The following is a 23,496-nucleotide window of genomic DNA, read 5'->3' as shown; positions in this document are numbered from 1 at the left end:
AGTTTTAAAGTGTTGGGTTGTTTCCCTTTCCCATTGCACGTAGTATCAGCTTGGCTTATGAACCACTAATGAGTGATTTATCCAGAGATTTCTGAGTTTGATGATGAAATTTGGAAACTCCTATTCCTTTCTTTTCATTATGAATGACTGAGGAGTTGGGAGGAAAGAAAGTTCAGGGGTTTTTTTCTTGTTACAACATACAGCCCTGGTGTGGAAAAGACTGTATTTGTTTTTTCTGAAAATAGAAGTGAGTGTCCAGGGTATTTAACTTCTTATTTCTTTGCTTCTCTGAGTCTTTCTTATTCTGTTGAGCTAAAGTAGCTCCCCACCATCCCTCCCACAATATAATGTCTCTGCTTCCTGGCTGCTTTCAGTGCTCCCTCTGGGACATCTCATTGCTCTCTTCAGTCCCAGCCATAACTGATGCAGAAGGCAGACTGTTATTCTGAGATGCTTTCCTCTCCTGCCACCATCCTAACATTGACTTAGTTGCATACTGACTGCTAGTGCTAATAAATGCCTTGAGTCTGAAGTCCTTTAAGATCTCTGCAAAACACCCACATATCCACAAGTTGCTGCTTTTTTTTTTGCTTTCACCTTCACCACTTCAGTGCTGCCACTCCTGAAATTCTCACTATCACATCTCTACTGTTCTGTTTACTTTGCAGTCATTACAGTTTCCAGAGTGCTGAGACTAGAGCACAAAAGAGGCAGTAACCTTGGGTTTTTTACCTGTTATCTGACACCACTATCTGTGAGTCAGTCCTCTACCTCCTTTATCCAATTCTCATTTTAAAGCCTTTTCCAGTCCTTAATAATAGACAACTGAATGTCAGAATATACGTCCAAAAGAACTGAATGTATACTACAATACCTCAAGGCAGCAGTACAATAATAAAAATAAGAGGATATCTGGAATCTGAAGATGAGGATTTGTAAAAAGGCATAAAAATGGGATCAAATGATACCTATATGATAATTTATTTCACACCATACAACTGGATCCTGAGTCCTGAGTCTCTACATTATTCACCTCTGAAGCTCACTTGCAGAGGTAAAGAGGTCCATAACTGGCTCTAAAACAGTTTATAATCAATTTCTGATTTAAATAATAATCTATTTCTGGTTTAAGACAGATGTGGTTTTAAGTGACAGAATTTCTACTTTTTCAGTTGGTCTGTTTAATATTAAGTTAAAACTATATTAAGTAGTATTAAAATTGAAAAGTCACCCATTCAGTAGTTACAAAATACTATTATTAAGGTTGCCTGTACAAATTTAATCTGTATATAATCTGAAGTTGTGTGATTCCACACTTTTTTCCTTAGAACTCTTCCCTCATTCACAAGACCAAATGAACAAGGCTGTGGAAATGGTTCCCATACTGTAGAAACTGTCAAGTTTGGAAGTAAATGGGGCAAAAGGTGGTAAAAAAGAAGATGGCTTTGTGGAAAAAGCAGGCAGATGCCACTGAATGAGTCTGCTTTTGCTTCATAGTTCTTATATAGTGCTGACAAATTATTTCAGTCAAAATAGCCACATTAGAGAGCATTCTGCATGGAGCAGGAAGAGGGATTTGAATGTCTGAAATGACGTACCTGGGTAGAGGTGATGCAGAAAGGCTGATCAGTAACAACTGTAACTAAAATCAATGGTTTTGAGCTGTGCTTTCAATTCATGGTATAAAATCTGTGAACGCTGAAAAAATGACTTTTAAGACATACCACCAACAGTCAATATCTGCATCAGCACATTCTAGAGTTTTTATGTAGATAATCATTGCCTCTTTTTTGTGGTTTTGTGTGTGTCTGTTTTTTGGCTTATGTACTAAGGTGGGAAAGATTTGAGATGATAAAATGCTAATTACTGGGTTGTGTTAGACTCTGATGCATGACTGTCCAAGTGCCAATATCTGTGTCCTAAGAGAATACTACTAGCAAATGTATATACATCTTTTAAGTTTGAACCCAGTTTTTCAAGTCTGAACATAGTTGATATTAAAATAGAGATAAATTTATTAATGAGATTATAAGATGTGATTGCTTGCTGCAGTGGGAACTTGACTCACTGAGCCAGGAAATCCTTTTAGTGTCTCATATGTTTTCTCGCAACACTCTTTAATGGCCAAAAAGAAAACCAATCACTTTGTTTTGTCCAAGATGGGATTTGAGTGTTGAGCATTAAGTAAGGCCCTGGTACTCTTGTAAGTTTAAGACAGACACAAAAAAGTGTGGATAAATGAGGCAGGCATCCTATGCAGAAAAAATACCTAGCATTATTTACAAAACACTATACCATAATATGAATGTAAAAGGAGTTGATGTATTTTGAACATGCAGCTTTAATTTGACATTTCTTAGTTCACAGTTGCCTAGTCAGGCAGCATTATTTTTTAAAAAATAAACTGTGGTTGCTCTGTAAATTTTTTGCTTAGAGCTTCTGTTACTGTTTTGAGGCTATATAAAACAAAAATTGAGATGACACCTGTTTGACTTTTTAAAAATGAAAAATAAAAGTCTTTTCTGGCAAGGTAGTAAAAGGTGTGACTGGCCTCCCACTGATTTAGGAGAGGTGAGAGAAGGGCAAATATGTCCCAGCCGTGCTGTCAAGGTACCTGTTCCCTCGCCAATATTTCACAATGATCTTGATGATTATATTAAGCCGATTTAAAGGATGCCATATTCTGAAGATGTCTTGTGTAGATGTTCTATCAATATCAACACAAAGTGCTATTAAGGATGAAGTACAGGTGCAAAGTTCTCAGAAATGAACCTCAGATAAATCAGGGGTAATCATAAAGCAAAGTTATTAAAATGTAATCTTTTAAGACCCATAGGTGTTTAAGACCCATAGGTTAATATTTCTGACATCCATTTTCCAAGATTCCTATGGGATTTCTGTTTCACCTTAATTTCTTTGTCAGCAGAGATATAATTGGATTAGCTATGTCTGTCTGTTCACTGTTTTGTCCTCTTAACTTCTGTGGAAGTTGCCTGTGAATGCTCCCAGCTTTGCACATCTCAGTATCAGCTATGCAATTCAGTTGTCTTAGAGCTTTAGATGAGAGAGGTGAAGGTTAAGTAAGATGTATTTTCAGGATAGCATTAGTCACAGGGAAGCATTTAGCAGTAATAAATGTAGCAGTAATAAAGCAGGCTTTAAGGAAAACTGTGACCCTCAGAGCACATTTGTAGGGCCCTTTTGGGAAAATGGGCTCCCTGTATCCCACTGGGCTATTGCTGCCTTAGGGGAAGACATCCCGTCAGAGGAAGTACAACTCAGCTAAGCGATTTTCAGATGAAGTTTTTCTACAATTTTTCATCAGTGATATCTAAGTTTGTTCTAAAGGAACTCTGCTACCAACTGTTTGTATATTTGTTAAGTGACCAAAAATAAGCTACACATGTTTAAACATATCTCATTCTAGAGCTACTTTAACATGTTTTATCCATTATGCTATATCTCTGTAATGGGTTTTTAGAGCTTCACCTTCCTTGCATCTTTTTTCAAAGCCTTAGAACAGTACAGCAAATTCTGGTGTTATCTGACTTTCCATAGCAAGAGTTTAGCCTTCCGAATGTGAGATTTCACAGGGTGAAAAAACCTGAGACATGACTTTTTACAGACACAAATCTGTTCTATGGTGTAAATTAATCCGTATTCAGCAAATATTGATAAGCAGCTTCCTCTTAGACATTACAAGTCATGTAGCTGCCCTGAACTAGTTAGCCGTGTTAAATACCAATTAAATAATGACCAAGGATCACTTCTAGCAAAGTGTTTAGTCTCTATTATGAGAAAATCAGGGTAATGCCTCTGAAATCATAGAAAATAAGGCAATTTATTATCATCTCACAGCAGTTAATCTTTGAGCAGTAAGAAATGAAGGCCCTTACCTTTCTATAACAAAAACATGATTTAGGAAGTAAATTCCTTTTCAGTTTTGAAATTATGATATATCTTATATTGCTTAGAGTTTATAGTGGATTATTTGAATTACTTTTAGATAAAAAGAGCTATTTTCTTTTTTATCTAAAAAAAAGATAAAATGCAGCTGTAAACCTGTATAAAAATTTGCCCTCCATAAAACATTCCAGAAATCACAGAATCATAGAATGTTTTGGGTTGGAAGGGACCTTAAAGATCATCTAGTTCCAACCCCCCTGCCATGGGCAGGGACACCTTCCACTAGACCAGGTTGCTCAAAGCCCCGTCCAACCTGGCCTTGAACACTTCCAGGGAGGGGGCAGCCACAGCTTCTCTGGGCAACCTGTTCCAGTGTCTCACCACCCTCACAGTAAAGAACTTCTTCCCTATATCTAATCTAAATCTTCCCTCTTTCGGTTTAAAACCATTACCCCTCATCCTATCACTGCACTCCTTGATAAAGAGTCCCTCCCCATCTTTCCTGTAGGCCCCCTTTAGGTACTGAAGGGCCACTATAAGGTGTCCCAGGAGCCTTCTCTTCTCCAGGCTGAACAACCCCAACTGTCTCAGCCTGTCCTCATAGGGGAGGTGCTCCAGGCCCCTGATCATCTCCATGGCTTCCTTTGGACTAACTCGAGCAGGTCCATGTCCTTCTTATGTTGGGGGTACCTAGGGCTGAATACAGTACTTCGGGTGGGGTCTCACAAGAGTGGAGTAGAGGGGGAGAATCACCCAAAAATCCAGCATGTCAACTGCACCACACAGCTTGGTGTCATCATCAAACTTGCTGAGGGTGCGCTCAATCCCACTGCCCGTGTTGCCAACAAAGATGTTAAACAGCGCTGGTCCCAGTACTGACCCCTGAGGAACGGCACTTGCCACTGCTCTCCACTTGGACAACAAGCCACTGACCACAACTCTTTGGGTGCGGCCATCCAGCCAATTCCTTATTACCAAGTGGTCCATATGTCAAATCTGTGTCTCTCCAATTTAGGGACAAGGATGTCATGCGGGACAGGGTCAAATGCTTTGCACAAGTCCAGGTAGATGACATCAGTGGCTCTTCCCTTATCCACCAGTGCTGTAATCCCACTGTAGAAGGCCACCAAATTTATCAGGCACGATTTGCCCTTAGTGCAGCCATGTTGGCTGTCACAAATCACCTCCTTATTTTCCATGTGCCCTAGCATAGCTTCTGGGAGGATCCACTCCATGATCTTGCTGGGCACGGAGGTGAGACTGGCTGGCCTGTAGTTCCCTGGGTCTTCCTTTTTTCCCTTTCTAAAAATGTGGGTTATGTTTCTCCTTTTCCAGTCAGTGGGAACTTCACCGGACTGCCAGGACTTCTCAAATGTGAAGGACAGTGGCTTAGCCACTTCATCCACCCATACCCTCAGGACCCGCAGATGCATCTCATCAGGTTCCATGGACTTGTGCACCTTCAGGTTCCTTAGATGGTCTCAAACCTGATCTTCTCCTACAGTGGGCAGTTCTTTATTCTCCCAGTCCCCGCCTTCACCTTCTGTGTCTTGGGCAGTGTGGCTGGAGTGCTTGCTGGTGAAGATTGAGGCAAAAAAGTCACTTGAATACCTCAATCTTCTCCATGTCCTGGGTAACCAGGTCTCCCGTTTCCTTCCGGAGAGGGCCACATTATCCCTAATCTTCCTTTCATCACTGATGTACCTATAGAGGCTTTTTTGTTGCCCTTGATGTCCCTGGGCAGATTTAATTCAATCAGCGCTTTGGCTTTCCTAACCTGATCCCTGGCTCCTCAGACAATTTCTCTGTATTCCTCCCAGGCTATCTGTCCTTGCTTCTTCCCTCTGTAGGCTTCCTTCTTGTGTTTGAGCTTGTCCAGGAGCTAGTTGTTCATCCATGCAGGTCTCCTGGCATTTTTACCTGACTCCTCTTTGTTGGGATGCATTGCTCCTGAGCTTGGAGGAGGTGATTCTTGAATATTAACCAGCTTTCTCGGGCCCCTCTTCCCTCCAGGGCTTTATCCCATGCTACTCTGCCAAGCAGATCCCTGAAATGGCCAAAGTCTGCTCTCCTGAAGTCCAGGGTAGCGAGCTTGCTGTGCTCCCTCCTCACTGCCCTAAGGATCTTGAACTCCGCCATTTCACCGTCACTGCAGCCAAGGCTGCCCTTGACCTTCATACTCATCACCAGCCCCTCCTTGTGGTGAGAACAAGGTCCAGCATAGCAGCACTCCTCATCGGCTCCTGTCACTTGAAGGAAGTTATCATCAATGCATTCCAGGAACCTCCTGGAATAAATCTTTGTAAAGGCTCAAAGGCAAGCCATAGCTTCTAATGGAGCTCTATCTACTGCTCTCCTAGGCAATCATAGTAACAACAAGCAATAAAGAATCTCTTTTAAAATGACATGTATTACAGTGCACCCATAAGAAGTTGACCTATTCTGCAAGATAAATAGAGCACTCACAGAATACTGCAAAAAAGAAGAATAGGAAACACATAATTTATGTCCTTTAAAAATTATACTACTGGAAGTAATATACTTTAACAATGCCTGGAAATAAATTAGAAATTGTGCCTGGGACATATTAAATAACGAAGACTGGTGAGATGTTTAAACTGAGTATAGTCAAGCAAGTTAAAGGATGAGCCTAGAATATCCCCAAACATACACTTATTTACGCGATTTAAAGAGAAACTAACTGCATAGGCTAAAACAGAAACTTGTGCAATATAAACAGCCATTTTAAAATTACTAGACCATCAGATTGTGTAATTTCTTTATTATAATTTCAGAGAATATGGTCTTTCTAAATCTACATTTTTGTAATATCAGGTTGCACCACTACCATTGTCAGTTGTGGCTTCATAGCACAGGCCATGCAATTCAATCTAGTCAGTCCTATGTCGAACCCACAGTTCCTTCTGAATTAAAGTGTATTTTTAGACATCCAAACTCTGTTTGAAAATGTAATATGATGCTTACCTTCTTCCTTCCCTGATAATTTTTTCCAGTGCTTCATTATTCTTTTTGTCAAAAAATGTGCATCATATTCCTGTTTTAAGGCCTACCTTATGCAAAGATTTGCTTTTTTTTCATAAAATACACTAAATATGACTGAATCTTCCCAGAAGCATGATAAAGGTTTAAACAAATATTTTGCACGGTAAGTGGTGAATTGTAAAAATAACTTAGCTCCATTTTGTCTTTTCATCCTTGAAGGAGTGTGTCCTATACTTAATGTAGCTTCACGCTAATGTCTAATGATTTACATGCTTAAACATAGATGAGGCAGAACTTAATGATAGACAACCTTCCCCCACCAGATGCCTGAAGACCCTAGGGTAATCAGTGTTCCTCATTTGTATACCTTGCTGAAAAGAGAAAGTCTATGCAAAACAGTGTGCTGGAGAGGAAGGAGGATAAAATTTCAGATTTCCTCTGCTGCTTTTCCTGACTTTGATCCTAGCCAAAGGTCAGCCAGAGCACCAACAGAGAAGGAGGAGAAGTCAGAGTTCTTGCCAAGGTGACCTTAATGCCACATCTTTCTCATTTGTAGGCTGACATTTCTAATCATTACTTCAATCACAGAATCACAGAATCACAGAATCAACTAGGTTGGAAAGGACCTTGAAGATCATCTAGTCCAACCATTAACCTAGCACTGCCAGTTCCCATCTACACCATATCTCTCAGCGCTATATCGACCCTACTCTTAAACACCTCCAGGGATGGGGATTCCACCACCTCCCTGGGCAATCCATTCCACTGCCTAATAACCCGTTCTGTAAAGAAATACTTCCTGACATCTAGTCTAAACCTTCCCTGGCGCAACTTGAGGCCATTCCCTCTTGTCCTATCACTTGTTACTTGGTTAAAGAGACTCATCCCCAGCTCCCCGCAACCTCCTTTCAGGTAGTTGTAGAGGGCGATGAGGTCTCCCCTCAGCCTCCTCTTCTCCAGACTAAACAACCCCAGTTCCCTCAGCCGCTCCTCGTACGACATGTGCTCAAGACCCTTCATCAGCTTCGTTGCCCTTCTCTGGACACGCTCGAGTAATTCAATGTCCTTTTTGTAGTGAGGGGCCCAAAACTGAACACAGTAATCAAGGTGCGGCCTCACCAGTGCCGAGTACAGGGGTAAGATCACTTCCCTGTCTCTGCTGGCCACGCTATTTCTGATGCAAGCCAGGATGCCATTGGCCTTCTTGGCCACCTGGGCACACCGCTGGCTCATGTTCAGCCGGCTGTCAATCAACACCCCCAGGTCCCTCTCTGACTGGCAGCTCTCCAGCCACTCCTCCCCAAGCCTGTAGCGCTGCTGGGGGTTGTTGTGGCCCAAGTGCAGCACCCGGCATTTGGCCTTATTGAACTTCATACAGTTGGCCTTGGCCCATCGCTCCAGCCTGTCCAGATCTCTCTGCAGAGCCTCCCTACCCTCGAGCAGATCAACACTCCCACCCAGCTTGGTGTCGTCTGCAAACTTACTGAGGGTGCATTCGATCCCCTCGTCTAGGTCATCAATAAAGATGTTGAACAGGAGTGGCCCCAAAACCGAGCCCTGGGGGACACCACTCGTGACCGGCCTCCAACCGGATCAACAAGCAAGAGAAACCCTCCCCATTTTTAAAGGAATGACTCTGTGTCTAACTTGAAGGCATGGTTTACTGTAGCACTGTATACTAGCTGTTGTAATACTATTACCTTGATATCTATAGCTCTCTGTGCATTTAATCTAAATATCTTTCCAAAGAGTAATACAATATTGGGGTAGAAATTTTTCCATCCTAGTAAAATGCAGAGAATATGTAATGTTTTCATTATCCCATTCATTCATTCATACACACACCAGCATCCCTATAGGAAAGCTGAGATATGTATGCAGCTGATTGTTATGTTATCAGCTCCAGCTGATTCATTTTGAATGACATTTTCAGAGATTAACTTTTGTTTTCAACAGAATTAGTATAACTTTTCAGCTACTGATATTTCCTAATCCACATCTATAGCAATGTAATAGCCACTTTTGGACATCTGGGCCAGCTTTCTGTCATCATTTTTCATGTAAAACTGATTTCTATCCAGTGCAATACAGTAACTTACACATACAGAGACAATGAAGCATGAGATGCTTCTTTTGTTGCAACATATCACCTTTCAAGTTTGTACAATGCTGATTATCCTGTGGCCACATTTTTTGCAAAAAACATAGAATATAGTTAAAAGATTATATCTCACTTCACTCTTTATTTCAGAGCTGATGCAAAACTTCAGTGTAGCGATGTGGAAAATGGTTACAATATATTAAGTATCTGATTCTCTTCTGCCATTCAACTTGTTTTGAAATTAGTACCTATATATATACACACGGATATCTTACATTTGTATTACATGTTCCTAACACACTGAAAGGATCCTTTTAAAGGGAATAGGATAATATATGGAACTTTGCAATGGTTTCTGTCTTTTTTCAACTGTGTTTTGAAACCGTTTCCTTTTAATCTACAAAGTGAATTCAGAAATAGCCTTCCCAAAATCTTAAATGTCATTTAGTGCCACCATGTGACAAAATTTGTCACGTTGTTCAGCATAAAGTGCAGTATAACACGTTAGCTGAAAAAACACTGGCTGAGAAAACACATTCATGGGTGTCTGAAAGGCAAAATGCAGATGTGACAGCTACAATTTTTTTCTGTCAGAAATTACAGGTATGTCACTTTGTATGTGTTTTATATTAATTGTTCATCTCACAAAGTAAAGCAGATAATCAAATAATAAAAGCCCTGAGTTTTTCTGTGTTGTTTTCTTTGTTGAAGGGCACAAAAGCATTCAATACTCACCATATGTCACCCCCAATGTTATTTTCTCTATCAAAACAGCTCTCCTTGCAGTGTAGTAGCATGAAGAGGGTATTTTCAGCATTAAATCCACCAACAGGATATAGAATAAGCATTTCACTGCCTACTCTGGCTACACAGAGTAAAGGAGCACTCACAGTGAGTTTAGGTGTCTACTGCAATGCACAGGGAAAGTTAAGTATGTAACAAAGGGATTCACAGCAGCCATGATATGGGGGTGGAATGTCCTGAGCTAGCCAGGAGAAGGTATTGTGGAGATGTGTGGGCTTTAAACATTGGTTTATTCCTGTGTGAACATCAGAATAGATCAAAAAGGACCTCCGTCAGTCTCCCTTACAGGAGATACTCCCTTTCTATTAATGATTTAAAATATTTATCCTGCCAGAAACACATCTAGTTATATCTAGCTGGTGGTCGGCACAAGCATATGAGAGAGGGATCCCAGCTCTCACTCAATAAACATTTTGCTCTTGTTGGTGTGAGGTGCAGCCCACAAATCCATGTCCTATGACCTTCTTCTAGATCAAGCTCCACATATGAGATAAACAGAGGAATATCCAACTGATATATCCAGACAGAGCAGAATCCAGTGACAGAAGTGTGAATGTCTGAGAAATTTCATTGTTGAAACTGAGACACAACCTGGGTTATCTCTTACCTTATACAGTATATATATGTGCAAAATTAAAAAAGCAAAGCTAGTACTTACCTGCCAAGGAGTTGTTATTTTCTGCTATTTCTGCTTCCAGAAAGCATTTGAAAATGCATTCCACAGAAAAAAAAAAATAAGTATAAAGATCCTATAAAACACTTTTTGCAGTAATAAAATATTTTGGAACTTACCGGAACTGAAATTTCAGGGTTATTTTTAAGCTTTCCAAGCACAGCAAAGCCATCAACGCTGATTTTCCCTTTTGGTTTTATGTTTAAGGATTCTATTTTAATACAGTCAATAAAAAGTGTGACACTGTTTGCTTCCACACTTATCATAAGCTTGTGCCATTGGGAGTCAAACAAGAAAGGCAAATGCAAAAATGATGCAGTTTGGAGACTTCCATCCACTCCTTTATAAGAAAACTCAACACTTTTCCTTTGGCCATTAAGATTCACTCCAACTTGCTCTTTTCCTGAAGAATCCTGAATCTGCCAAATAGTCCAGTATTTCTGAAGTGTGGCCCCAGTCATCCGAAAAGTAGTTAGAAAGGAATATTCATCAGGCAATCCGTTGGAATATATGGCACTGTGTGAGATCAAGATACAGTACATTTGTTGTGTATTTGTTCTGAAAAGTTCCACATATCACCACAGAGTAATGAGAAACAGTTACTCAGTGAAACTATATTTCACCCATGGTTTTATCAGTGCTCTTAGGCACACTGAGTCCTGAAACGGGATGTCCTTTTGATTCATTAGTGTTGCTAATGGCAAAAGGAACTGGTTCAGAAATGGGGCTCTTCCAACATTTTACAGTATTTATGATAACCCTTTCTAAGTGTAATGGATGGAACAACAACATACTCCTACTTCAGATTCTGAAAGTACATCCTACATTTGTGCTGTTTCCTAGTATTAGACTTACAAAATCAGTCAACATAGTCTGACTTTATAACTGACCAGGTAGATTCTCAGTGCAGATCTGGTTTGGTTTTGAAGACATAAGAATGTCTTGTGCAAATGCATTTTCTTGTTCAGCCTCAGTAACCATTTTGTTAATGTATTAGCTATCACTTCAGCAGAAAACATTCATTGACAAATATATGTATAGTAAGAACCCACACTAAAACCACAGTATCTCCTGTGACATTCAACTACAAGACTACAAGTAGCAGGGAACAGATTTGCCACATAGAACATATTTCATTCTTTTGCAACTCCTATAACGTGAGATTTGGAAACACAAACAAGTACTGTGGGCTGTGTCACTGTGAAAAACAGTAACATCATTTTTTGTCTGAAATGTGTCAGTGAATCTAGTAAAATATTTAAGAAATATGCCTTTTCATATCCTACGGATCATAAAATTGGAGTGTCATAATCCAGTTGATTTCAATACATTGTTTGCCATCTATCCACAGTAGAATATTTAAGAAATATGCATTTTCATATCCTATGGATTATAAAATTGTAGTGTCATAATCCAGTTGATTTCAATACATTATTTTCCATCTACCCACATTTAAAAATAAGTTGTATTTGAATAAATTTCTTAAGTATGAAGGCATGCAGAGCTATTTTGTCACCAGCATTCATTAGAATAACTTCTCAGGCAAGTAGGCATTTTTAACAGATTATTTTTGAGTGGCAGATAAATTCTATCTCAGCAATTTAGCCAGCATTAGTGAACCTCAGGCTTTAGGCTAAGGGGAAAGAACACAAAAAGAATGGAATAAAATTAGTTCTTATTCTGTATACCTGATGACTACCAATTTAGTAAGAGAGTACTTCCAGATAAAGTCTCCAGTTTGTAGTTTGGTGTGTGTCCAAAGCTGTAGTACAATCATACTCCAGCAGGCGACGGCACAGCCTCAGCAAGATTTCTGTAAGGACCAGGGCAAGCCTGGCAGCAGCAGCAACAGCTTCACCTTATTAATAAACTACCTGAACTGCTGGTGTTTCTCCTTTTTCCCTAGAGGCCTTTACATACACCTGAAAGATGGTGTATGAGGAAGGGGAACGTTTAGCTGGAAGATTATCTCATTTACACAAGGTGTGGAGATATGCAAAGGTGGAAGAGGGTGTTCTTTGCCAATATCTTTAAACTGTCTGTGATTTGCTATGATTTGTGTCTCTGTTGACTGCAGATGCAGTAGTCTGGCCCAGCTGGTTTTGTTTGATAGGATTTTATCTAATTTGTTGTGTTCTCTCATTGTTTTGTTTCAGTTTCTATCTTGCCATCTCAAATGCAAATGTCAATGTGTGAATATTGTACCATTCCTCCTGTTTTGAGCACTTTCCAGTGTTTACGACTGTCCCCTATCCTTCCTTGTGTTAGGCTTCTAGCTTACACAACATGTTTATATATTCTTTCTGGCTCCAAGAAGATACTCCTTCTCCCTATCCAGACACACATTTACTCATACTAAGCTCCTGATCCAGTTCAGCACATCTGTTATGGCCCTCTGTGTCCTTCTTCCTCTATATCTTTTAAACAAGTACTTCAGTCTACTGCTAAAACCTTAGCTCATCTGAGTCAAATACCTCTTCAATTGCTGAATCCCACTGTTCTTGCACAAGAGCTGGTTTTACTACTACTGTACTGAAGATGATATTGTTAGGTAATTTTTTAACTAGCCTCCATGTGGCGTTTCACTCTCTATCAAGTTCAGTGACTCCAGGGGATCTGATACACCAAGCTCCACAGCTAAAGGAAGCAGTACTAATTCCAGGTCCTCTGAGGAGACGTTTTCATTCTTTCTCTGCACTGGTAAGTTTTGCTGTCATGGCAATACTGGTTAAACTATCACACATGTTCTCACCCTACCTCAGCTGACATACCTATACTGGCAAAACTCAAGCAACCAACCAACCAAACAAAAAAACTACTAAGTAAACATAGTTATACTTTTTGATTATAAGATTGTTTATACCAGATTGGCAAAATGATTCTTTGCACCATATTTAGCTATAGCATTACTCCCTTACGAGACATCATGTTGGTCCTCCTTTATTTTCAGAAATTAAAAAAGAAATTAAATATGTTAACTTTTTCAAGTGATATACAAAGAAGAGAAATTGTGTAAGAGCTTCTAACATGGGTAAGAGAAAACTTAATTTTAATAAATGTATATAGAACATAAAGATAAAAAGTCAGTGCACAGACATGGATATTTACTTTTTAAAAAATTTTTAATAATCAATCAGAACATCTGCTGCCTTTGGACTGAAGACTCAGTATCAGCAATGTGACTCAACATAATGAAGCACAGCATGACCCATCACCAGAAAGGTACTCTGCAGGGGACTGTTATTGTGTAAGATTTATACCTATAATTCTACAAGTAAAGCAGAGACAGATTCTCATCTCAAGTTACTTCAACTGTAATCAAAAGCAATTCCATTGGCTTTAATGGTTTCAGTGTATTTCAGTACATAGTTTCTCCCAAAGCCTGTAATCCTTACATAGGCAAAACCCTACTGAAGGCAGCAGCTTAAAATGCTAAATATTTGGAAACCATGGCAAATTTATCATGATATTTAAATAAACAATTGTAGAGAAATTATTCCTCCCTCTCACTGCAAAGTGAAAAGTGCTGGATTCTGTAATCTTCCTGAACAGCTGATAAATATATAAGCAGTTAAATTATTTCTGTAAATTATTTTTAACATACATATTTCCAATTCCACTAACTTACGGAATGAAATCAAGCAATTTTAAATTTAGAATCAGGCAAATGAGCAAAGGAAGAAGTAACATGAAAAAATATTTCACACACAAATGTCAAATTCAGTCCTGACCCATTTCCTATGCACTTAAAATTGCCAGGGATATAAGCCATCAAAGCATTTTTTTTTTATATTTGTATTTTAAGTTTGTAAGATAACAGTCTAGTCCTGCTTTCCTTGTGTACTCAGACTGTTTGTTTAACTTGAATAATGAGTGCAAGGTCATATTTTGTCAGATGTTTGAATCCTTGCTTAATTTTTTTAAATGGGGGGGGGGCGGGGGGGAGAGAATTGTGAAACATTTGTGATTCATCTGAGGGAACTTCTGAAACACTACTGTTTTCTTTTAATCTTTCTCATAAATACCTAAGACTCTTATTAATCCTGTGGCTCAAGTGCTTACCAGGAAGATTTATTTGAGATTTCAAGGCTAAGTCCTACTGAGGCATCAGTATAACCAAGATAAGTCATCTGACTCGGTGGTGGAAGCCCTGAGTAGTCCCACTCACTTCAGGATTCATTACAAGCAGCAGAGTATGTTAAAAGGTTAACTGTGTACCGATCTGAATACTAGAAAATAACTGCTTATTTTATTAAACCTGTTTCTTTAAGAGTTAATTTCTTAGGTGAGTTCTATTGTCCACTGAGATAGCTTACTCCTTGCTAAATGATCATTTTAGAAATGTTAGTACAACCTACTAGAGGTGGCTGTAGAAATTCCCCTGGCAAACCTCATGATAATGCAGTGTCATGTACCCAGGGGTGGGGGATTCCTTTGCTCAAGCTAGAGACACTTGTCTCTGCACCTCCTGAAGCCTCATAGAATCACAGCTGACCTGGCAGCCACTATCTGGCAGCCATCAAATAAGCAATAACAATAAAACCTAGATAAGCATTTTTAAAAGCAACTGTCCTAAGTCATTAGCTAGAAGTCATTTGTTAGACTCACTACCCTCAGCTGGTCTCTATTCTTCACAAACATCCGGTTCTGAGCTAATTAGCTACTTAGCTGCATTTTGTCTTTTCCATTACAGTGTCATCATCAATATCTATGTAAGATATCTTGTAACGCAAAAGGAAAAGCACCTGAAGAACTTTGGTGGCTGGATGTAGAAAAGCCAGACCTTTAGGCATATGCATTTGAGGAGCGTTACTTTACAGAGAAGCATTATTCCCAAAGGAGAAACCAGGAAATCAGCCTATTAAATTCTCTGAATCTTCCAAGCTTACTGATAGAGCTTTATAAAATTCCTGTTTTGATTTTATAGTTTCTTATCGTAATGTGTTTGTCACATCACCTGTTAAAGTGGTCTGCAGTACACCACTACCCCAAATATAAATACTGTTCAAAAGGAAGCTTCGGTTTTTACATTGCTCTGCTTTCTGCTGAGATGAGGATGCAGGTAAAGAGGTATCATTTCTGTACTCCTATAGGCTACCTTCATGCTACTAAATTCAATATGCCCAGGACTGTTCTCTGATACTAAGTTCAGCTGGCATGAAAAAGTTTAAACCTGCTTACTTCCAAAATTGTCTAAAGAGTGCTAATTAGTCTGGACCTAAACCATGCTAAGGTCTTGTATAATATTTTAACCATATAGATGATCAAGTGTGAATGCCTTGGAATGTTCCCTGGCATTAATTTATCCATGTGGACACAGGGACCTTCTGATGTGACAGCTGCATTTGTGAAGTCAAAGGATTAAGATTTCATCCAACACATAAAGGTAGCTAGCCCTTTTCCCCCATAAAAGCATATCATGAACATATTCCTTTGTGCTAATATAATAAAGCTTGCAATTAAAAATCAACACAATTGTTATCCAAATTACCAGTATTAATTTTGTACTTACTAACTGGTAGACACCTACAACAGGAGCATAGATTAGATTGAAAAATGACAGGTTCACCATGTCAGAGACGATGGGTATGAGTCACGGCACTTTCACAGGCCCTTATTACACGAAGAACACTGTAGTGGTTCTTCAGCAGATTTTATGCTAGAAGAAGCAATGGCCAATGGAATTTATTTGGATAATGGGAGAAGCTTAAGACTTGTGTGCAATTATTTCTGTTCATTCTGGAATATACTTCTGGACCTTGGCAAGTATGCTAAGCAGCAAAAAGACCAAGCTACAATTTAGTAGCAGTTTAAGGAAGCTATGTAAGCTTTTCAAGGCATAAACTATTGCTACAGCAGAGACTGAATAAATACACTGAGCCATGCCCATCTAAATGAGCTCTCATTCCAATGCCATAGTCACTGTAACATGGGCTTGTCTGCCTTAGTATAATGATTGTATGCTAGTCTAAAACATTATTTTACTATTCCTGATAAATACTGACTGAACAGTGACAGGCAAGCCATCTGTGCTGATACTGTGATTGGCTCAGTTGCCATTTCTGTGCGTGGGTCCACCTTCCCATCCCTTCCTCAAAAGCCTTGAAAGCCTTACAGCAGGGAAGAGGCTTTCTTAGGGAGACCCCTCCCTATTTCGTAAGGCAAGAGAAGACACCGTCCATGGGTGTCGGGTTACCTAGGACTAATATTGCTGTTCATTAATGAAGATGTGAGAGCAGATCTCTGCAGCGGAGCAGGCGTGGAGCCTGCTGTTGCCTGATGTATTTTTTGAGGGTCTCTCCCCAGTGCTCCTGTAGCAGTTGCGCCTTCGTGCCTGTGTCAACCGCCCAGCTCGGGGAAACAGCGCTGTGTATTTTTTCCAAACTCGCTCTGGTTTTGCCTCCCCCGTCTCTTGGCGAAGCAGGCGCTCGCGGCCGGAGGCCGGTACCGGAGGACCATCCCCTCTGTGTGCCTGCCCGCCGACAGCCACGGCGGCCCCTGCGCTCCCCCGCTGCCCCGGGGCCTGCGCAGCCGCGGCGGTCGGTGCCTCAGCACCACGGGCACGGACAGCTCCGCGGGGCGGGGGCACCGGCGCGCCTCTGGCCCCCTCCCCTCCCCTCCCCTCCCCTCCCCTCCCCTCCCCTCCCCTCCCCTCCCCTCCCCTCCTCTCCTCTCCTCTCCTCTCCTCTCCTCTCCTCTCCTCTCCTCTCCTCTCCTCTCCTCTCCTCTCCTCTCCTCTCCTCTCCTCTCCTCTCCTCTCCTCTCCTCTCCTCTCCTCTCCTCTCCTCTCCTCTCCTCTCCTCTCCTCTCCTCTCCTCTCTCCTCTCTCCTCTCTCCTCTCTCCTCTCTCCTCTCTCTCTCCTCTCCGCAGCCACGGGGTGCAGTTGCTGCCTGCTGGTACCACAGGAAATATTTACATTATCCTTAAATGCACCACGTGTGAATAAAGATAGTGGGGGCTGAGCAGAGGGAAATGTAGTAGGAGTTCAGGGTTGCTGCAGTGCTTGGGTCTGAGAAAGCCAGAGCTACGACCATGCCTTTAAAGTTGCCTAGCCTTGCTTGAGGTGCTCTGCATAGCTTGCTAACTCCTGTAATGCTTCTCAGGCATTTCATCATCCCAGACTCATACCAGTAAAACCCACCTGCCGTGCCATATTGTAAAGATTATGTGTAGAGTTCTATTTTTTTAAAAAAATTATTGGAAATGGCCTAAAGTGTGCCTCTCCTGTGTTGTTAGCCTCAAGTCCTTGCTGCCAACTGCACTCCTGAGTCAGCTTACTGAGAGGGGCACACTGTAAAATCACTCTGGAGCAGAGCAGCAGGACCGGGCTCAGTGACAGAGGAGCAGCGCACAGATGCACTAGAGCACTGTCAGGACTCAACCCTTAATCCATTCCTTGGGACAAGACACTCAGCTCAAGTGCAGGTGGCTTTTTAGTCTGAGCCAGGGCCAAACTTCAGGTATACCATGAGGTGTAACAGCACAGTGTTGACTGGAAGTACCAATGTCTTGAATGTGGTAAATTCATGATAACTACAGCACCATACCCAGCCAACAAGCCCAGTGGCAGTAGTCAGCCCAGATGCCATAGGGTTTTAACGCACTGGTACAGGCTTGATCGAGGATAACTTGTGTATATCATGCATATATCTCACTAGCGCCATCTATAGCAATAAATCTAAACTTTCTTAAAAATGGAAATACTACTGCTTTGATAGCTCAGTAGTATTTTCTGAGCTAAAACGCATGAGTTAAAAACATGAGAGTTTCCAACTTTTAATGAAATGAAGATCCCATTTACTGTCTGTGGTTGAATTCACACTTATGCACTAGCAGCCTTGATTTGCCACAGGGCTGGAAAGCAGTCATAAGTCCAATGTAACCAACCAGTTAAGCTGCAAACTAGCTTAACCTGGTGGCTATGAAGATAGAAGCCAGGGAGAACTGCAGCAAGCAAAAGTTGTCAGTGGTAGCTGGAGTATGACAGAAACACTTTGCACTCCAGTTATTCCTAGCTGAAACAGTAGTCCAATTAAAGGTCTTGCCAGTTAATTACTAAGTAAAGGCATTCTTAATTACGTAAGGTGCTGGAGCAGAATCCAGATTTGCCTAAGTTTGGCAAAGACATCTCTACCCTGATGTATTGTCCTTCACCAGCAGCAAGTCCAGCCTGTAAAGCACAAGCACAATCAGATTCCTAAATTCTGGCTCCTATTGCAACTTGCCTGTGACATGCTAAATAATAGTTTTCATCTTTTATAGATTAAGTGACCATACATCAGCCAGGAACATGCATGTATCAGTTATCCAAAAAGAAAAAAAAAAACCCTTACTATAGAATCAATCAGCTTTTATCCTACCTTGTCTCTGCAATCCTTACAGGATCAGAAAGATCCCTTTGTGTCAATGTTTTGATAAAACATTCCTCACTCTCCTCCTGTTACCTTTTCTTTGTCTCCCTATCTCTTTTCAAGTCATCATCAACTTTTGGCTTCACTTCCTAGAGGTGAATCCCTTTCTATTGGCAAATCTTGAGGTACCCTGAGCAATACCATTGGCAGAGGAAAGTAGAAGTCTCTGAAATTGCTGTTACAGAATCAGTCTGGTTTGGTGGTGGCGATGAAAAAAATGTTGAACTCCTCTTTCCCCTTTCAAAAGCTTTGCAAATGAGGTGATCTAGCTGGGGAGAGGATGTATCACTTAAATGATAATATTGCAAAATGTGTGTATTTTAAAGTCAAACAACAAAAGGCATTACCTGGTTGGGATCCGGAAGTCTACATTGGGTCCCAATTTATAAGCCACTTGAAGAGAAGTGGAGCCCACTACTCTCTGGATAACTCCTTGGGAAGCAGCTTTTTCTATTTGGAACTGAGAAATCAGGTCAAAGCCTACAAGAAAAAATATACATGTCCAGAATGTAACTTTCATTTTAATTTGAGAACTGTGCCATTACAGAGCTGAATATAATTTGATAAAGTTTCCGAACAGCAGCTTTTTCCTGAAAAAGTCAGGATGCTACTTGCCTGGTAAGTCATCTTGGCCAATCCTGATTGTTGGGCAAAGATCCGTTCTCTGACTGGCACCCAGAATGACTGGTAGTCCTGCAAAAAAAAGGTGAATTTATTAACCACGTGCCTGCACATTGCCTCCGATCACCTTAAAAATTAAATGAAGTAACTGTAAGAATATTATTAATTAGAGCTATAAATAATAATAAATAGATGTATATAATAATCAGTTTAAACTGTCCTCAGTGAAGTCAGAAGTCTAAGAAAATAAACATCTGTTTCTATAATTTAAAATTATAACTTGACTGATTATTTGATTTTTTTTTCAAGACTTTAAATAAGAGTGTTATAATAATTCTTCTCTTGCAGAGCTATGGAGAAATAGTTGTACCATAAGAAGGCCTGCTGTATAAGGAGTTTTTGGTTTGGAACTTTTTGTGGTTTAAGCAAACTTTGAAAAAAAAAGCCAGTTACCTAAATCAACAGTCTCCCTAGTCCCAAGGAAACTTAAACAAACCTCATGCCAACTAAAGAGGCTATTGAGAAACTGTTGGCATCTTTTCCATCCTCTCTGGTATTTCAGGTGTTCCCACCTTCCTCTGTGCCACATTTGATCAGAGAATGATTATTCATGAAATATAGGGGGCAAGAAGAACTTACAGCCCTTTTTTGTTGAGCCAAACATGAATGTGGAAGAAATTTGTCTAAGGAAACCAGACTTTAAAAATCTAGTTTTTCAGAATATTATCTGTCAAAAAGCCTTGTAATGGACATGAAAACCTATGAGATTCCCCTAATTTGAGTAAAGAGGAAGGAAAAATAAACATTCATTTGAATAGTTTAAGAGTCATGTACAAATCCAGTATCAGGTCAATCTGGAAAATGTTAGTAGAGTCTGGATGGGGAAGAATGAAGTGTACAAGTTGGAAGGAGATGCATTTCTAACCTACAGAGAGCCTCTTGTGTGCTGCAAAGGTTCAACCAGAAATGTGGGTTTCCTTCTGACAACATAGACTTAAAAGGGAACATTCAGGTTGATATGTTACACCTTAGAAATGGCCTCATTCTATATTTTTTGATGAGACATACAGCTGACATCCAGCCATTTATATTTTATGCCCAGCAAATAAAGTAGAACCAGTTTGTTGCCACATGTAGCAGAATATCTAACTAGAAGCACTGAAAGATGGGAGGAGGTTTGTGTCCGGTATAAACAACCTATATCCAGAATTTAATCCTTACCTTAAAAATGCATCTAATAGCGAGTTGAAAATAACACACACAGCTCTTGCTTTTTTCACTCATATGCATACATCCATACACCCATACAAACACATAGTTCTCCCTTTCTGTGATGACTAGCTAGAGAGGATTCTAATTTTGAATAAGCTCAGAATAATACTTTTGACAGTCAAAATTACAGAAGGATGAAATGCAGATAAAGTCTGTCTCCTTACTTGATTGTTGCTGGATGGTGGCTGAGATGAAAGACCACAGAAAACTACACACGTAAAAGAAAGCTGTAGTTTTCCTGTAAACAGAAAGAAAACTCCAGTATGAATATAGTTTCTGACAGACTCTGTTATTGACTTTCTCCTCAGTCATGAATATTAAATATATAAAAACCAAATTTAAGGATTTACTAACAGATTTGACAAGACAATTTCTTTACATGAGAACTTTTTATCTTTGCCTTATAATAAGACATGTCAATAAAGCTCTTTCTATTACCATTTCCTTCATATAATGCTGTCATACAACCAAATAACAAAACTGGCAGCTGGCAAGGACAGCTTTAACTGTTCTAATCTCTTATTTACAGATTTCTCTAAATCCCACTTGTTCTCTTACCAGTTGCTTTTCATCTTCGTTTCTGGCTTTCTTCACTTCTCTCATGTGAATAGGTGGTGTATGTAGTCACACTCCTTGTTTCCCTCTCATTAGTCCTGTAGAAGAGAGCGACAGTGGGTGCAGACAGCTCCTCCTGCCCCACGCAGGACCCAGCAGGGAGGGAGGTGCAGGCTGCTGGGTCTGTTTTAATCTCGCAAAGGGAAGGAGGTGGAGGCTGGACAGACATGTGTGTCCTGGCAGGCTCTGAGGGCGGATCTCTGGAGCCAGTTGAATGTAAAGAAGCTAAGAGAGCAAAGAAAAGGCTGCTGCTTGCGCCAGCGTCAGGGCAGGGAGATTAAGAAAATGGGAGTTCAGTGATGCCAGTCACTGAAGGGCAGGGTCTGCTGTTCAGCCAGGCAGATGAAAGAATAATATGTACCAGAGGGTTTGAGGAAGCTGGTGGCCCTGATGTGGTGTTAAGACTAAAAGCTTTGAGAACAAGGGAACCCCGGTCGTATCAAGAAGGCATTTCCGTTTCTCACTGATTTACTCACCAGGTGGCCTCAGGAGAAGCCTAGCTGGTGATGTCCCAGTTGGTTCTTCTGAGTAAAACCAATTATTTAAAAGGCTTTTCACTAGTTAAACTCAAACCTTTTCAAGGAATACACATAGACATTACTAAGGAGACTCCTGTTCTTCTGTTGTCATTGATAAAGCACTCACTTTCCATAGATTATTATACGTTAGGACACACAAAGACACTTATTCATATTTGTTCACATGGGTGTAAAAAGAGAGAGAAAGACTAAAATCTGTATGCATGAAAAGACCAAGGAAAAGAGTTGAACAGCCAAAAGGTCCTTGTAGTTACCACAGTCAAAATTCATGTATGTATGGAAAAGTATGCTAGGTTGTGCTAATATATCACGTTTGTAAGGTTTCATCTTCTCTAGATTCTTAACATTATAAGGTAGTTTGACTTTCTAGATTTTTTTTTTTTAACGTGTGGGCTATAGCAAATGAAATGATCTCTGCTGTCCGCTGAAAGTCTGAAGCAGCAACTGAGTAATGAACTACCCCATTCATCCCAATTCATCCCAATTTGCTGTAACTCAAATTCCAGTATTGGTAATTTCAGTGTTAATGTTGTTCACACTTTTATGTCTATTGTTAGAAAGGGAGGGACTGGATCACAGACATGAACAGTTTGCTATGAATAACATGCATAAGCAAGCACATCTTGGGTGATACAACTTCTTCCCTCTTCAAGAGAAAGGCAGGGAGCCTTGCGGTCCAGCATCATGATGGTGAACATACATCTGTACCAGAATTGGCACAATAAACCACTGTCAATAAAGAAAAATAAAAATTGGAGAAATATGAGTTTAATTTCACAATAAGTTTGCCCAAGTCACCACACACCTGAGTCACTTATCCCCCATGCATATATTACAATTGTGTCATGCAGTGAGATCTGTAGAGCACAAGAGTATATAAGGTGCAGGAGGGAGAGCAGGACCTGGAAGTCACCTGAAGCTATAAAGAAGGGAAAAAGCATGGGAATATGGCATGGGAAGGAACAAGTGACTGCACCCAGGGCTTAGAAGGAGTACCAGAAGGTTTGTGAAGGAATGGGAAAGAGCCAGGTGCCCAACCATCTCTTTTGTCATATATAAGTTGTGGCATTAAGTTTGCCTTTGAGACTGCTTACTATTGCAATTTATTTTGTGGCAGTATTAAGGGAGAAAAATCCATCCCAGTAGTTGGATATGGAAATAAGTGGTACCATCTTTGAGTAATTTAGCAAATATTTTTTGGGACATGACATGAAGATGTCTGCCATTGCTTGTGTCTGGGGTTACTGACACACACATAACTCTCTCCAAAGAAGGGGAGCCTTGTTCAGAGAAATTTGGAGAACACACACTCTGTTTCTGAACAATCTATAATCTATTTTCATTTGCATTTCATTGCAGCAATTCTTATGAGTGGAACTTCTTTTATGCCTGGAGTATTTTCCCAATCCAGGATCTTCAAAATCCATGCTTACTGAAATTAAACATGGGAGGAACTATGTAACTAAAGCTTGCAAACCCCATTTACTGTTCTGTTTGTGGGCAAAGGAAAAATTCTTTAAAAGACACTAATAGGCTCTGGTTGTCCTGTG

At 40.3% G+C, this 23,496-nt stretch overlaps 1 protein-coding gene across 1 annotated transcript in view; it reads right to left on the bottom strand.

Moving 5' to 3' along the window:
• Window positions 1–21,364, bottom strand: part of COL9A1 (collagen type IX alpha 1 chain) — a 75,845-nt gene extending 54,481 nt beyond the window's left edge. The window contains exons 1-5 of the mRNA XM_074819815.1: window positions 21,351–21,364; window positions 20,957–21,030; window positions 19,515–19,592; window positions 19,247–19,379; window positions 10,607–11,003 (exon numbers count right to left, since the gene is read on the bottom strand). Of these exons, the coding sequence (XP_074675916.1) occupies window positions 10,607–11,003; window positions 19,247–19,379; window positions 19,515–19,592; window positions 20,957–21,030; window positions 21,351–21,364 (696 nt within the window). The remainder of the gene's footprint in view (window positions 1–10,606; window positions 11,004–19,246; window positions 19,380–19,514; window positions 19,593–20,956; window positions 21,031–21,350) is intronic.
• Window positions 21,365–23,496: the final 2,132 nt, after the last annotated feature.

The sequence above is a fragment of the Strix aluco genome, chromosome 3 (assembly GCF_031877795.1).
Source record: "Strix aluco isolate bStrAlu1 chromosome 3, bStrAlu1.hap1, whole genome shotgun sequence".
Taxonomy (NCBI): Eukaryota; Metazoa; Chordata; class Aves; order Strigiformes; family Strigidae; genus Strix; species Strix aluco.
Note: the sequence above shows the minus strand (reverse complement) of the source record. Positions and strands in the feature narration are given on the sequence as shown.